At 44.2% G+C, this 11,552-nt stretch overlaps 1 protein-coding gene across 1 annotated transcript; it reads left to right on the plus strand.

The window, feature by feature from the left end:
* The first annotated feature begins 2,382 nt into the window (after window positions 1-2,382).
* Window positions 2,383-10,668, plus strand: LOC148666534 (antigen WC1.1-like). Its single transcript, XM_088631721.1, has 15 exons — window positions 2,383-2,407; window positions 2,533-2,571; window positions 3,030-3,344; window positions 3,710-4,012; window positions 5,086-5,157; window positions 5,430-5,744; window positions 5,988-6,020; window positions 6,198-6,236; window positions 6,365-6,508; window positions 6,843-6,941; window positions 7,700-7,771; window positions 8,846-8,932; window positions 9,250-9,336; window positions 9,495-9,566; window positions 10,401-10,668. Exons 1-15 carry the CDS (start codon window positions 2,383-2,385, stop codon window positions 10,574-10,576), a joined length of 1,878 nt encoding a protein of 625 aa, XP_088487847.1. The 3' UTR covers window positions 10,577-10,668.
* Window positions 10,669-11,552: the final 884 nt, after the last annotated feature.

Raw genomic sequence — 11,552 nt, forward strand, 5'->3', positions numbered from 1 at the left:
CAGTCCTGGTCTTGTCCAGAGTGTCTGTCTTTGTAGAAGTAAAGGCTATTTATTTCAAGTTCCAGGTCAGACAGATGTCCCAGCAATGCCAGTCTGTGACAACTCACAGTGCCTGTCTGTGGTCTTGTCCAGAGTGTGTACCAGTGCCCAGGTCAGACAGTCCTGCCCCAGTAGTGCCAGGTTGTGACAGTCCTGTTCACAGTTTTTGTCAGGGGGCAGGTCAGGCAGTCCAGCTGCAACAGTAGCTGGACTGGGTATGTTAGGCTTGGTTTTCTATAACCTCTGCACCACTTTGGACGTGACGTCTAAAACAACTTTATTTTTTATATGTAAGTGTTCATTTCTGCTTTATATTGAAGGACATTGTTTAGTTCCCAGGTTTTCTTCAAGTTTATCAGGAAGCTTTGGGGTAGAATGTGTTCTTCATCTTGGTTCAGGGTCTCAGATATCTGCAGGTCAATTACTTGTGTTTCACAACCAAATTCCCACTTTGAAGCCCAGAGTTCTAGGATGTCAGCTCCTATGACACAGTGGGGTGCGCAGAGGTTCTGGTCATTTTAATTATTTTTCATTGATCTCTCAGTGTTTCTGTGGAAGTGACTTGATCTGCAGTGAATGTGTGCTTGATAAATTACAGATTAATTTTTAGCCGAGCAATTTCCCAAAATTCCAAAACAGTGTATAGTTTTAGTATTCTTTAGAATTCCTCACAATTTTGTTCAAATAATGAATACTCACTCTCTATTCCTGCTCTCTCTTCCTATCTTTTCTTATATTCAAGCATATCGAGTGGTCAGGGACAGTGATCTCTGTTATTGTTCTGATATTTCAGCTCATTGAGGTGTCAGAAAGGTCAGGGACAGTGATCTCTGTTATTGTTCTGAAATTCCAGCTCATCGAGGGGTCAGAGTGGTTGGAGGCAGTGATCTCTGCTCTGGGAGACTGGAAGTGCAGCACGGAGAGACCTGGGGCTCAGTGTGTGACTCTGACTTTGACTGGCAGGATGCAGAAGTTGTCTGTCGAGAGCTGGACTGTGGGGCTCCCTCACAGGTGCTGAAGGGGGCTCATTTCGGGAAGGGGGAAGGACAGGTCTGGACAGAGGAGCTCCAGTGCCAGGGAAGTGAATCGCACCTGTTCTTCTGTCCAAAGTCCTCCACAAAGACACAGAGCTGCACCCATGAGAACGATGTGGGACTGGAGTGTTTTGGTAAGAGGGGGATAATTCATTTCATTTTGTTTTTAATGGAGCTCAAAACTGAAGCTTAGAAGAGAAACAAATAAGTGTTGCTATAGCTCTGATTCAATACTGGGGATTGGTGTTTAACCATGAAAACTCAATACGATGATCTTCTGATCAACAGTAACTTAATTAAACCATAAATTACCAGCCTTGCTGATGAAGAAAGTATTTCAGATTGAATTGGATTGAACAGTAACACGTTAGTGAGATACTTATATGACAGTAATTTAAAGCTCAGTATTGTAAGGATACTTGAAGGGTTATTGCTGGTTGTTGTGTTGTGACACTTTGTCTCTCCTCTCTCCCCTGTCCTGTGTGCAGGATACACAGGGTTCAGGCTGGTGAATTGCTCAGATTCCTGCTCTGGCCGAGTGGAGTTACAGTGGCTCTTCAGGGACTGGGGGACAGTGTGTGACCAGTACTGGGATCTGAGAGATGCCAGTGTTCTCTGCCAGCAGCTGGGCTGTGGGGAGGCTGTAGCAGCTCCAGGACAGGCCTGGTTTGGACAGGGCAGTGGACCAGTATGGGCTGATGTGTTTGAGTGCAAGGGCAATGAGAGTCGTCTCTCACACTGTACTGTCTCTTCATGGGGGAGAGCAGTGTGCTCTCATGGACAGGACGCAGGAGTCATCTGCTCTGGTGAGAATCGTGTGTTTAAAACACAGTGACACTCCTTCTACTTACACACAGAAGCACACTGTTTTCATGATTGAATATCTGCTCTGTTACACACTGCCAGTTATGTAAGAGATGCAAAGATGAAAACACACAACCTTGTCATATCTATCTCACATATTCCCTCAAGGGGTTATTAGGTTGTCATTTTCTTTCTGATGGTTAGATACACAAATACACTGAGGACTAAAACTCAGTTTTATATTTATATTGATATCACTGATGGTCCTAAAAGATGAAAGAAAGTCCTGGACCTCCGTATCCTGTAATTAATATCAGACATGCTTAATTAGTTTAATTAATAGATCCCAATTAAACAGGAGCCTGGAAAGAAAGTGAGTCTCAGAAAGTCAAAGTTTACAGATGTTATGTGCAGTTGAGCCCCACACACAGCTGACATTCCACTGGTGAAACATCACTCCAGTGGACAGAAATGAGCTCCTTTCTTCTCTTTTACAGACTCAAATATGACCAGAGATTCACCTGGAGCAGGTAAAGAGAGAATGAGGACTGTCTTAATCACATCAGTGCTGTTTTATTTGTAGTTTCATTTCTGGTGTTAAATTGCTCCTCTCACACACAGCTCACAGTCTGATTTCTCTCCATTTGTTTCACAGGTTTCCCTTCTTCAGCTGTTCTTTCTTCCAAAACACCAGGTATGAATTAGCCCCTGTTTTTTATCTCCAAGGTTCTCAGTGTGTGTTGATGTCTCTGTTGCTGAGCTCAATCCCAGATGCATCTGTGAGACAGCATGTGTATGTGTGTGCAGTTTTGTCTGCATCTCACACACACAGTCTTGGTCTTTGGGATCTACAGCAAACACATCTACCTGAATACTGGAGTTTATCACCTGTGGAGCTATTGTCTCTGTGCCAAACTGTGGTCACACACAACATTAACATATATGGTATAGTGCTGATGATCAACATGGAGTCTTTTAGGTAGTTCATGTAGGTTAAATTATCCAAAAGTCAGGAAACACTGTAATTGTAATGTGTCTGCTGTCCCCAGTGGCCTGAGCTGATGTTCAGCTTTTAACAGCAGATTCTCTTCCTTTAGATGTCATCATTGTGATCTCTTAGAACTGCACTGACCTCTGACTCTCTGCTCCTAGACCAGCTGTCCCTCAGGCTTGTTGGGACAGGAGGTGACTGTGCTGGGAGGGTGGAGGTTTATCACAATGGATCCTGGGGGACAGTCTGTGATGACTCCTGGGACCTGGCAGACTCTCAGGTGGTGTGCAGGCAGCTCCAGTGTTGGACGGCCCTCAGTGCCCCAGTGCCGGCCTCCTTCAGCCAGGGAACTGGACACATCTGGCTGGATGAGGTGGGCTGTCTGGGGAACGAGTCGTCTCTGTGGGAGTGTCCCTCAGCAGGGTGGGGACAGCATGACTGTGGACACAAGGAGGATGTCGGAGTGGTGTGTTCAGGTACAGGACTCCAGTCACACCAGGACTGTGTTCTTATACTGCCAGGAGCAAGCACAGTATCCCCTGTTCAAGACAAGAAAATACATTTTACTGTAATAGTGCTTGACATAATAATCCAAATATTCTCAATCTGGATTGTAATTTACTGAATGTTGACATTGATTTTAAAAATGTCAAGATTGTATTATTTTCTTTTGAAAAACAGAATTCCATTACATTAATATGATTTGGGGAAAAAAGATAATGCAATTATCTAATGTCACAGTAGTTATCAGACACGCTGTTTCTATCTGAGGTCTTTAATCTAGAAGTCTGTGTCAGTTCAGAGCAGGGTTCTCTCAGTCTGTCAACTTGTGTGTCCCCAGAGTTCAAGGAGCTGCGACTGGCCGAGGGCTGTTCTGGTCAGCTGGAGGTGTTCTACAATGGCACCTGGGGCAACGTGTGCTGGAATAGCATGAGTGAGGACACAGTGAGTCTGATCTGTCAGGAGCTGAACTGTGGGAAGAGTGGGCGTGTCGTCGATTCAGCCCCCAGACGGGACTCCGCTCCTCACTGGCTCGATTATTTCAACTGCCGCCCTCATGACTCCACGCTGTGGCACTGCCCCTCCTCTGCCTGGAATCAGAACCAGTGCACAGACTCTGAAGTGGCTCTGATCACCTGCTCAGGTAAGGACTCCGTCTTCCACCTGTCTGAGGGTCGGCAGGGGCTGGATGTGTGTGTGTATGAAGGAGAGGGTGAAGGGGAAGGAGATCATAACTGATAAATGAAACAAACAGCCCAGACTGTAGTTAAACATATTTGACCACAGTCTGTGTTGGACAGTAAGACACTGAAGGTCAGGATTATGGTGGGATGACCCACAAGCTAATTTGACATAAATCTGTCTTCGGGTGGGGAAAACATTGACACCTAAACACGTCAATGATTGATTGGTTTCACAAACACTGCTCCTAGTAGCTTTTATTGCAATCTAAAAATGATGTTTGTGACTAACATGCTTGTCATTATTATCAAAACAAAAACAGGCAAAATACTTTGTGGTTCAAGAGAATTTTAAATTTCTTCATGGAAGAAAAAGGAATGCCAAAATGTTTGATCTGTACACAACAGGTAGCTGTTGCCAGAGAGCAATAGCAGTACTTGGAAAAGTGATTGTCTTGCTGATTTTATATTGATTATCCCTAGTAAATAATGTTCTGTATTTATGGTGTTTATCTTGAGTCACATAATGCCTGTTTAGCCTTGCCCATTACTGATTATTTCCCACTTCTGAGACTGAACAATCTGCTAATAAAAAATAAGGTGAGTCATCACTTATCAAAGGTGCTGAATGTTAGTTTTTTCAGACTTGTAAACTGAATTCCAGTATTTCTAATCCCTAATCCCAGAGTGCATGAAACTTTAAATCCAGCAGTTTACCAAAAGGTATGTATGCAAGTCCCTCTTCAGACTTTCACACAGTGTTCATATTTTATTGCTCTTTATAAGCTGGCAATCACAGCATTTTCAAGTAGCAATTAATATTTGTTATATACACAATCCATCCAACACATTAAAAAAATGAAAGTAAATAAATATCTTATTTCAAAGATAAAAGGAGACATTATGACATTATGAGTACTCAAAACTGTCGCTAACATGCTGTGACATAATACACATTAATGTCATCATGTCCAGTATAATATGTCATCATGCACAGTATAATAATTTTTAATTAACATGGTTTTTATTCTTTTAGCTGACGAGAAGAAGTCTGTGCCTCGAAGCCTCAAATCCTGTTTCACGGCCTCAGGCCAGGAAACATGTTCAAGTGAGTTTAAAAAATGTGTGCATATGTTGATAAATTAAATCAGTTTTAAATTGTGTTTCACAGGTGTGTGCCATATACACAGATACTGTGTACACTTTTAAAAAAACAAATAACAAATCCAGTCAGTGCACTGAACCAGACAGTAGCCTAGTTGTATTTTGCTTTGATGTTTATAAGATGTGTCAAACCGGGAAGGAAGAATATAGATTGGAGCACAGACTGGTGGGGTTTGTGTCTCTGTGTCTGTTAATCAGTGTTATTTTGGTCTCTAGATTCCTGGCCCCTCAGGCTGGTCGGAGGAGGAGGTCACTGCTCTGGGAGAGTGGAGGTTTATCACAATGGCTCCTGGGGGACAGTCTGTGATGACTCCTGGGACCTGCAGGACGCCCAGGTGGTTTGCAGACAGCTGGGCTGTGGGGATGCAATGAGCGCAGTGGCTAATACATCATTTGGACAAGGGAGTGGCACCATCTGGCTGGATGAGGTGAACTGCAGGGGCAGTGAGCTCCACCTGTGGGACTGCTGGCACCTTCCCCTGGGACAGAGCGACTGTCGGCACAAGGAGGATGCTGGGGTCACCTGTACAGGTGAGTCTGAGCAGCAGAAGAGCAGCTGGAGGTCCCAGGGTGTTCAGGGCTGCTCTCAATACAGGAATACTGATGTAAATAATAATGAAGAAGCCAACACAAGCTCTGCCTATTAGAAAAATAATTAAGATGAGTGCTTCTGGTCATTAAATACTCTTTATTGCTGCAGTATGTGATTCTCTGGGTCCATCATCACACTTTCCTGCTCTCTGAAACTCAACCCATCACTTTTATGTTTTTCAGGTTGGGGATCTCAAAACCATCCAGTGACGACAGGTAATACAGTTTGGCAGAAGAGGATAAGAGACATTTCAGTTTGTCTAAATGGTGCTGCTGATTCTCAGGAGTACTTCTGTCTATAAACCGTGGCCTCTCTGTGTTTCATTTTTGTCAAGAAGAATAGAAGAACTGCTGTGAATCTCCTCATCAAAACCATTTTATCTTGTGTTACAGCTCTTCCTACTTCAACCAGCACTTCGTCTGTGAAAACAGGTAAATCCTCCAGTTTCTAATCTCTGTCCAGATGAGCTCACAGTAACTTTACTGGTGTCTAAAATGCTTCTTGCCACTATGTGGTTGAGAAAGAAGATCATTTCCTGATCTGTCTCCCTCTCCCTCAGGCAGCACCAGGACAACACCCCAGACACAGCTGCTGGAGGGCCTGTCCGTCTCACCCCTGGCCCTCCTGCTGCTGGGGGCTCTGCTCTTCGTGGTGCTGGCCCTGTTCGTTGGGCAGCTGATCCAGAACAGGAAGCTGAGGAAAGGTAGGGAGGAACTAATCTCTAGTGGTCATTACTGTCACTGTCATAGAACTCAGATTTCAATACTGAACTTGAGGAAGAAATCAAAATTTAAAATCAAGGTGAACCTGTCTAATTTAAAGGTTTGCTGGATCTGAACATTATTAATAGGGTAGAGAAATCCAGCTGAAGCTTGAAAAAGATTATCAACAATTACAGATGGAGATATGAGGAGATTTGCCAATCAAGAATCATAACATTTATGTGCACAAATGTCCAAAGAAGGTTTATCAGTGAATTATTGATCTTGTACTCCACTCCCTGCATGTTAACCCTGAGTGTCTGTTTCCTCACACAGCCCTATCTAAGGGAGCACTCGCCCCCTATCATGATGCCGTCTATGAGGAAATAGAGTACAAACTGGCCAGAGAGGGAACCTACAGCACCCCCAGGAGAGGTGAGTGGAGAGAGTCTTCAGGTGTGATTAGTCTTGAGGATGATATTGTTACAATGCATTGGTCAGGATCCGGACATATGTGAAACAGACACTGGGAGGAGCCGATGAGAAACTGGGCAGGTTGACGGACAGTGGGGCGTGATGACTGTGCACTGGTCCTTAGGGAGGTGTGGTCCTGGCGTACAAGTCCAAGGGAGTCCAAAGGGAAATCCAGGGTGAAGTTCAAAAGTCCAGAGCCGGGTAATCCAACGAGACAAGACAAGGTTTAAGAACCGGAATTGGATCCGGTGGGGGGACAAGGAATAAAACAGGATCACGAGGCCAGGCACTCTGAGACCCAGACTCAGCTTGGTCAGGATGCCGATAGGAGGCCTATGCCCTCTAGCCGCGGGCGACTTGGTGGTAGGCGGGCCTCCTGGCATCCGTCTTCCAATGCAGAACCCAGAATAGTGTGAGTATCTGGCTTATATAAGGAGGGGCTGGATAGAAGGCAGGTGCACAAAATCAACTAAATGTGAAAGAGCCCAAGCGCCCTTAAGAGGAGGGATTACAATCTTGACAGATCTGAGTACTTACACTTGTAGAAAATCTCACCATACTGGTTTTAAACCTGTAGAGTTTTCTTTCTCAACTGCTGTCAAAGTAAGTGAAGAAAATGAGCATAAACTCTGTGTTTCTGTTGACACCCTGTCTTCTCTCCCAGTAAGAGACAGTGCTGACTGACTGCAGGTATTACTGATCTGCCCTCCTGTTCACAGGAAGATTCCTCTCTGATGAGCTGCCCTCTGGATACGATGATGTGGAGGACAGTGAGGGAGACCCAGTACCAGGTGAGGGGAGGTGGAGTCAGGGGGCTCAGTGTAGGAGTGGGGGGTCTTCAGTCCAGTACTCACACTCATCCCAAACCAGGCTGACATTTAGAAAACTTGAGTAGAAAATCCTGAATCTTACAAATCTTACCAAATATGTTCTATTCCTTACAAACTCTCCTCTTCAGTGTTGCCTCACGCTAACCAGCAGATCACAGAGGCTGAGCAACACTTGACCTGGTCAATACTGGGGTGGTAGACAGGGTGCTGCTCTAATTGGTTTTCATAGAAAAGGAGATGGTGCCTCAGGTCCAGAATGATGACTGGGAACCAATATGCTGCAAAAACTGCCTTTCAGATCACATGTTAAATCAGGGACCCTACAGTCTTGGCTTAACTATACTTAACCACACAGCATTTAAAATCACATTTAGAATTAGACTTGACAATAACTTTGCAGCTCTGTGGTCAAAGTAACTCAGAGTCCTGAAGTGTAAATTCTCTGTCTCTCTGTGTGGTTCAGAAGAGTCAATACCCTCTCTGAAAGAAGAGATCCCAGAGTACTATGATGATGCAGTAACTGTACCTCAAAGCCCAGGTGCCTTGTCAGGTGAGTTACTTCAGTCCAGTCACATGGGGAAACTTAGCACCAATCTTAGTGAGTCTGATTATCTCTACTCTCTCTTTGATCTCAGCCTCTGAATATGGAGTCTAAGTTATTCTGCACCAGTCACATGGATCTGACTTAGTGATCTCAGCCCTGCATACCCAGTCTGGGTCACTGTGCTGCCAGTGTCCAGCTCCTCTTCAGTTTCTCACAGTGTCTACATCACCACTCTCTCTGCCCAAGTACAGCCAACCTTTCTCTGCCCTGTTGTCCTTCAATGTCTTATTTGAAAATCTAGGAATTGTTCTTACAGAAGTAAATAGGACTAGAAATCAGGTTAATTGGTCTTCTGTACTTAGAACCTGGAGTTTTATCCCCAGTGTGATGCTCAGTTAATCAATGTGCTCTGATGAGCTCCAGCAGTCCTGTGCTCTAAATAACTCAGTGTTCTGATGAGTGACAGTGAAGCTGTGCTCTGTGTGCTTTAGGAGAGCTGATGTCCTCTGTGAAAGAAGAGACCCCTGAGTACTATGATGATGCTGTAACTATACCTCAGAGTCCAGATGCCTTGTCAGGTGGGTTATTTCAGTTCAGTCCCAAAGAGAAACCTTGCACCAGTCCCAGGGAGTCTGGCTCTCTCTCCTCTCTCTATGCACTACAGAGCATATCACACTGAGTCTGTTTACTCTGCTGCCATTGTCCAGCTCCACTTCAGATATTTCACAAGGATTCACAGCATTGCACTCTCTGCCCTGATACAGGCTGCACTGTTGTCATTCACCATCTCAATTTAAAAAAAAAATGGAATGGGTTTGAAATGTATTATATAATCAGGTTGCCCCTGTATTTTAAATCTGATGTTTAACAGTAAAACTGTCTCTGTGTGCTTCAGGAGAGCTGATGTCCTCTGTGAAAGAAGAGGCTCCAGAGTACTATGATGATGCTGTAACTGTGCCCCAGAGCCCAGACACTGTGTCAGGTGAGTTATTATAAATAAGACTCAGTAGTACACTCTGTACCAGCCTGCATTAGCCTTTGTCATTGGAAAAAAACACTACCTGGAAGAGAAGAGGTCTCTGACAGGCCAGTCTGTGTCAGAATGACAGAGCCATTACTGTCTTGCTCTTCTTTTCACAGGGAGACTCCTCTCTGATGAGGCACCCTCTGGATACAGTGATGTAGGCGACAGTGAGGGAGACCCCACTTCAGGTAAAGAGGGCTACAGCCAGGGGTCTCAGTGTGAATGAGGTAGTTCAGGGATGGAGAAGACAACCCCCAGTAATCAATTTCTGTGCCACTTCATCCAAGACAAGAGGGCACCAGGTCTAAGTGGTGGCTCAAATTGTGCTTTATCCTGCAGGGATCAATAGTAGCTAATATAGATTGAGAGTCTTGTTTGCCACAAGATTTAAACTCTTAGATCAGGGTCTCAGCAAAACACAGCTACTGTCACATCCAGCCAATCGGATGCTTTCAGTATCGTTTTCTGGCTATAGTCCAGCCAATCCCTGACCAGGAGTCCTGAACTCTACATGTCAGCCTAGTGTTTCCCTGTCCTGTTCAGCCCTGCTAGAGGCCTGAGATCACCTACTAATCTGACCAGAGAGAGGTCTTCAGATACCCAAAGAGAATGACTAATTTTAGAAAATACTGTCAAAGCTTTTCCGCACTCTGGTTTTATAACACTGGTACATTGTTGGTAAGTAAAATCTGAAGTAATCATCAATTTGTTCTAAAAGGTACATTTTTAATTTTAATTCAAATGAATTCCTATAAAAGCTTTGGATTATAATATACTTTCAATAATTTATTCATCTGACCAATCGTATTCACATGTCTTAAGTATAACATTCTTTTTTGTAATCCTGTCTAATATTATTTGTTTATATAATTAATGGTTGTTAAAATCACAAATATACAACTTAAAAAAAACATGCTTAAAAATTCATGGGTCCAATTCTAAACCAAAAATATAATCTAAGAGAGTCATCCCCATCCATCAGCTGTCCACTGACTGTCTCTTAGTCTGTGTCTCTCTGTCAGGTTTCCTCCACCCTGGCCCTGGAGTGGACAGGGTCCTGCCCACACTGCCCTCTGAAGAAGGAGTCCCTGCCACTGACAGGACTGACTACGATGATGTTGGGGACGAGTCTCAGGGAGAGGATGGGTGCTGTGAGACTGACAGGGCTGTCTGGGAGAAGCTCCTCCTCCAGGTCTAGACACAGAGGAGCTTCACCAACAGAGTCACACAGTCTTAGAACAACTCTGAGCACTGAGACTGTCTGTGACCTGAGTCCACTTCACTCCACTGTTTCCACACTGACACTGTCTGTGACCTGAGTCCGCTTCACTCCACTGTTTCCACACTGACACTGTCTGTGAGCTGAGTCCACTTCACTCCACTGTTTCCACACCGACACTGTCTGTGACCTGAGTCCGCTTCACTCCACTGTTTCCACAGTGATGCTGTCTGTGACCTGAGTCCACATCACTCCACTGTTTCCACACTGTCCTCAATGTCTGTATCTGCAGCTTGTGTTTTACAAAAGGGAGGCTTGAACATCCCATTTTTTCATCCTTTTCTTCTTTCTACAATTTGATGTTTCAGAAATAAGAAATTAAACCATTCATTGATGTAAATTCTGAATGTAACAGTTTTGATGGGAACAATTTTTTATACATTTAATTAAAGGTTTTTTTGCAACAAACTTTTTTTATGTGCTTATAATTTCTAATGTATGATATTAAAACTATCAATTAAAAATGAAGGAGCTCTTCATATTTCAACTCACAATGAAATTATCAACCACACAAAGAGGAGTGGTGGAGTGTTACTGCAATATCATTCAGAAGGGATGTGATCCAGCTCAGCTCTCTGAGGTCTGTCAGATACATCTTCCTCACATGGATTCCAGCTCGGCATCTTCCGAGTGAAGTCCTGTGATGCATCCGTCTTTGGGCCCAGACGTGCACCACATCATCCTCGCTGTGCCTGCTAGGCGATGAGTAATGTAGAGACAGCTTCTTCAGGCTGAAGGAGGGATTTGCATTTCGGCAGCAGGACCTACTTGAACAGCAACTTTAAGGACCTGCTCTTATCAGGTTGCTTTGAAAAGCATCAGAAGGAAGTTTTTCTAAGTCTCGCAGTTCAACTCTCCATTCAGACACTGAAATGGTTTGTCAGCTACTGGGTTG

This window comes from Lepisosteus platostomus, chromosome 5 (assembly GCF_059453375.1).
Source record: "Lepisosteus platostomus isolate fLepPlt1 chromosome 5, fLepPlt1.hap1, whole genome shotgun sequence".
Taxonomy (NCBI): domain Eukaryota; kingdom Metazoa; phylum Chordata; class Actinopteri; order Semionotiformes; family Lepisosteidae; genus Lepisosteus; species Lepisosteus platostomus.

Excerpts from the sequence above, each read along its gene's own strand:
- LOC148666534 (XM_088631721.1), top strand. The coding sequence starts at position 2,383 with ATGACCAGAGATTCACCTGGAGCAG. Across the intron at positions 2,572-3,029 it reads TCTTTCTTCCAAAACACCAG|ACCAGCTGTCCCTCAGGCTT; the intron begins GTATGAATTAGC and ends CTCTGCTCCTAG. Across the intron at positions 4,013-5,085 it reads GGCTCTGATCACCTGCTCAG|CTGACGAGAAGAAGTCTGTG; the intron begins GTAAGGACTCCG and ends TTATTCTTTTAG.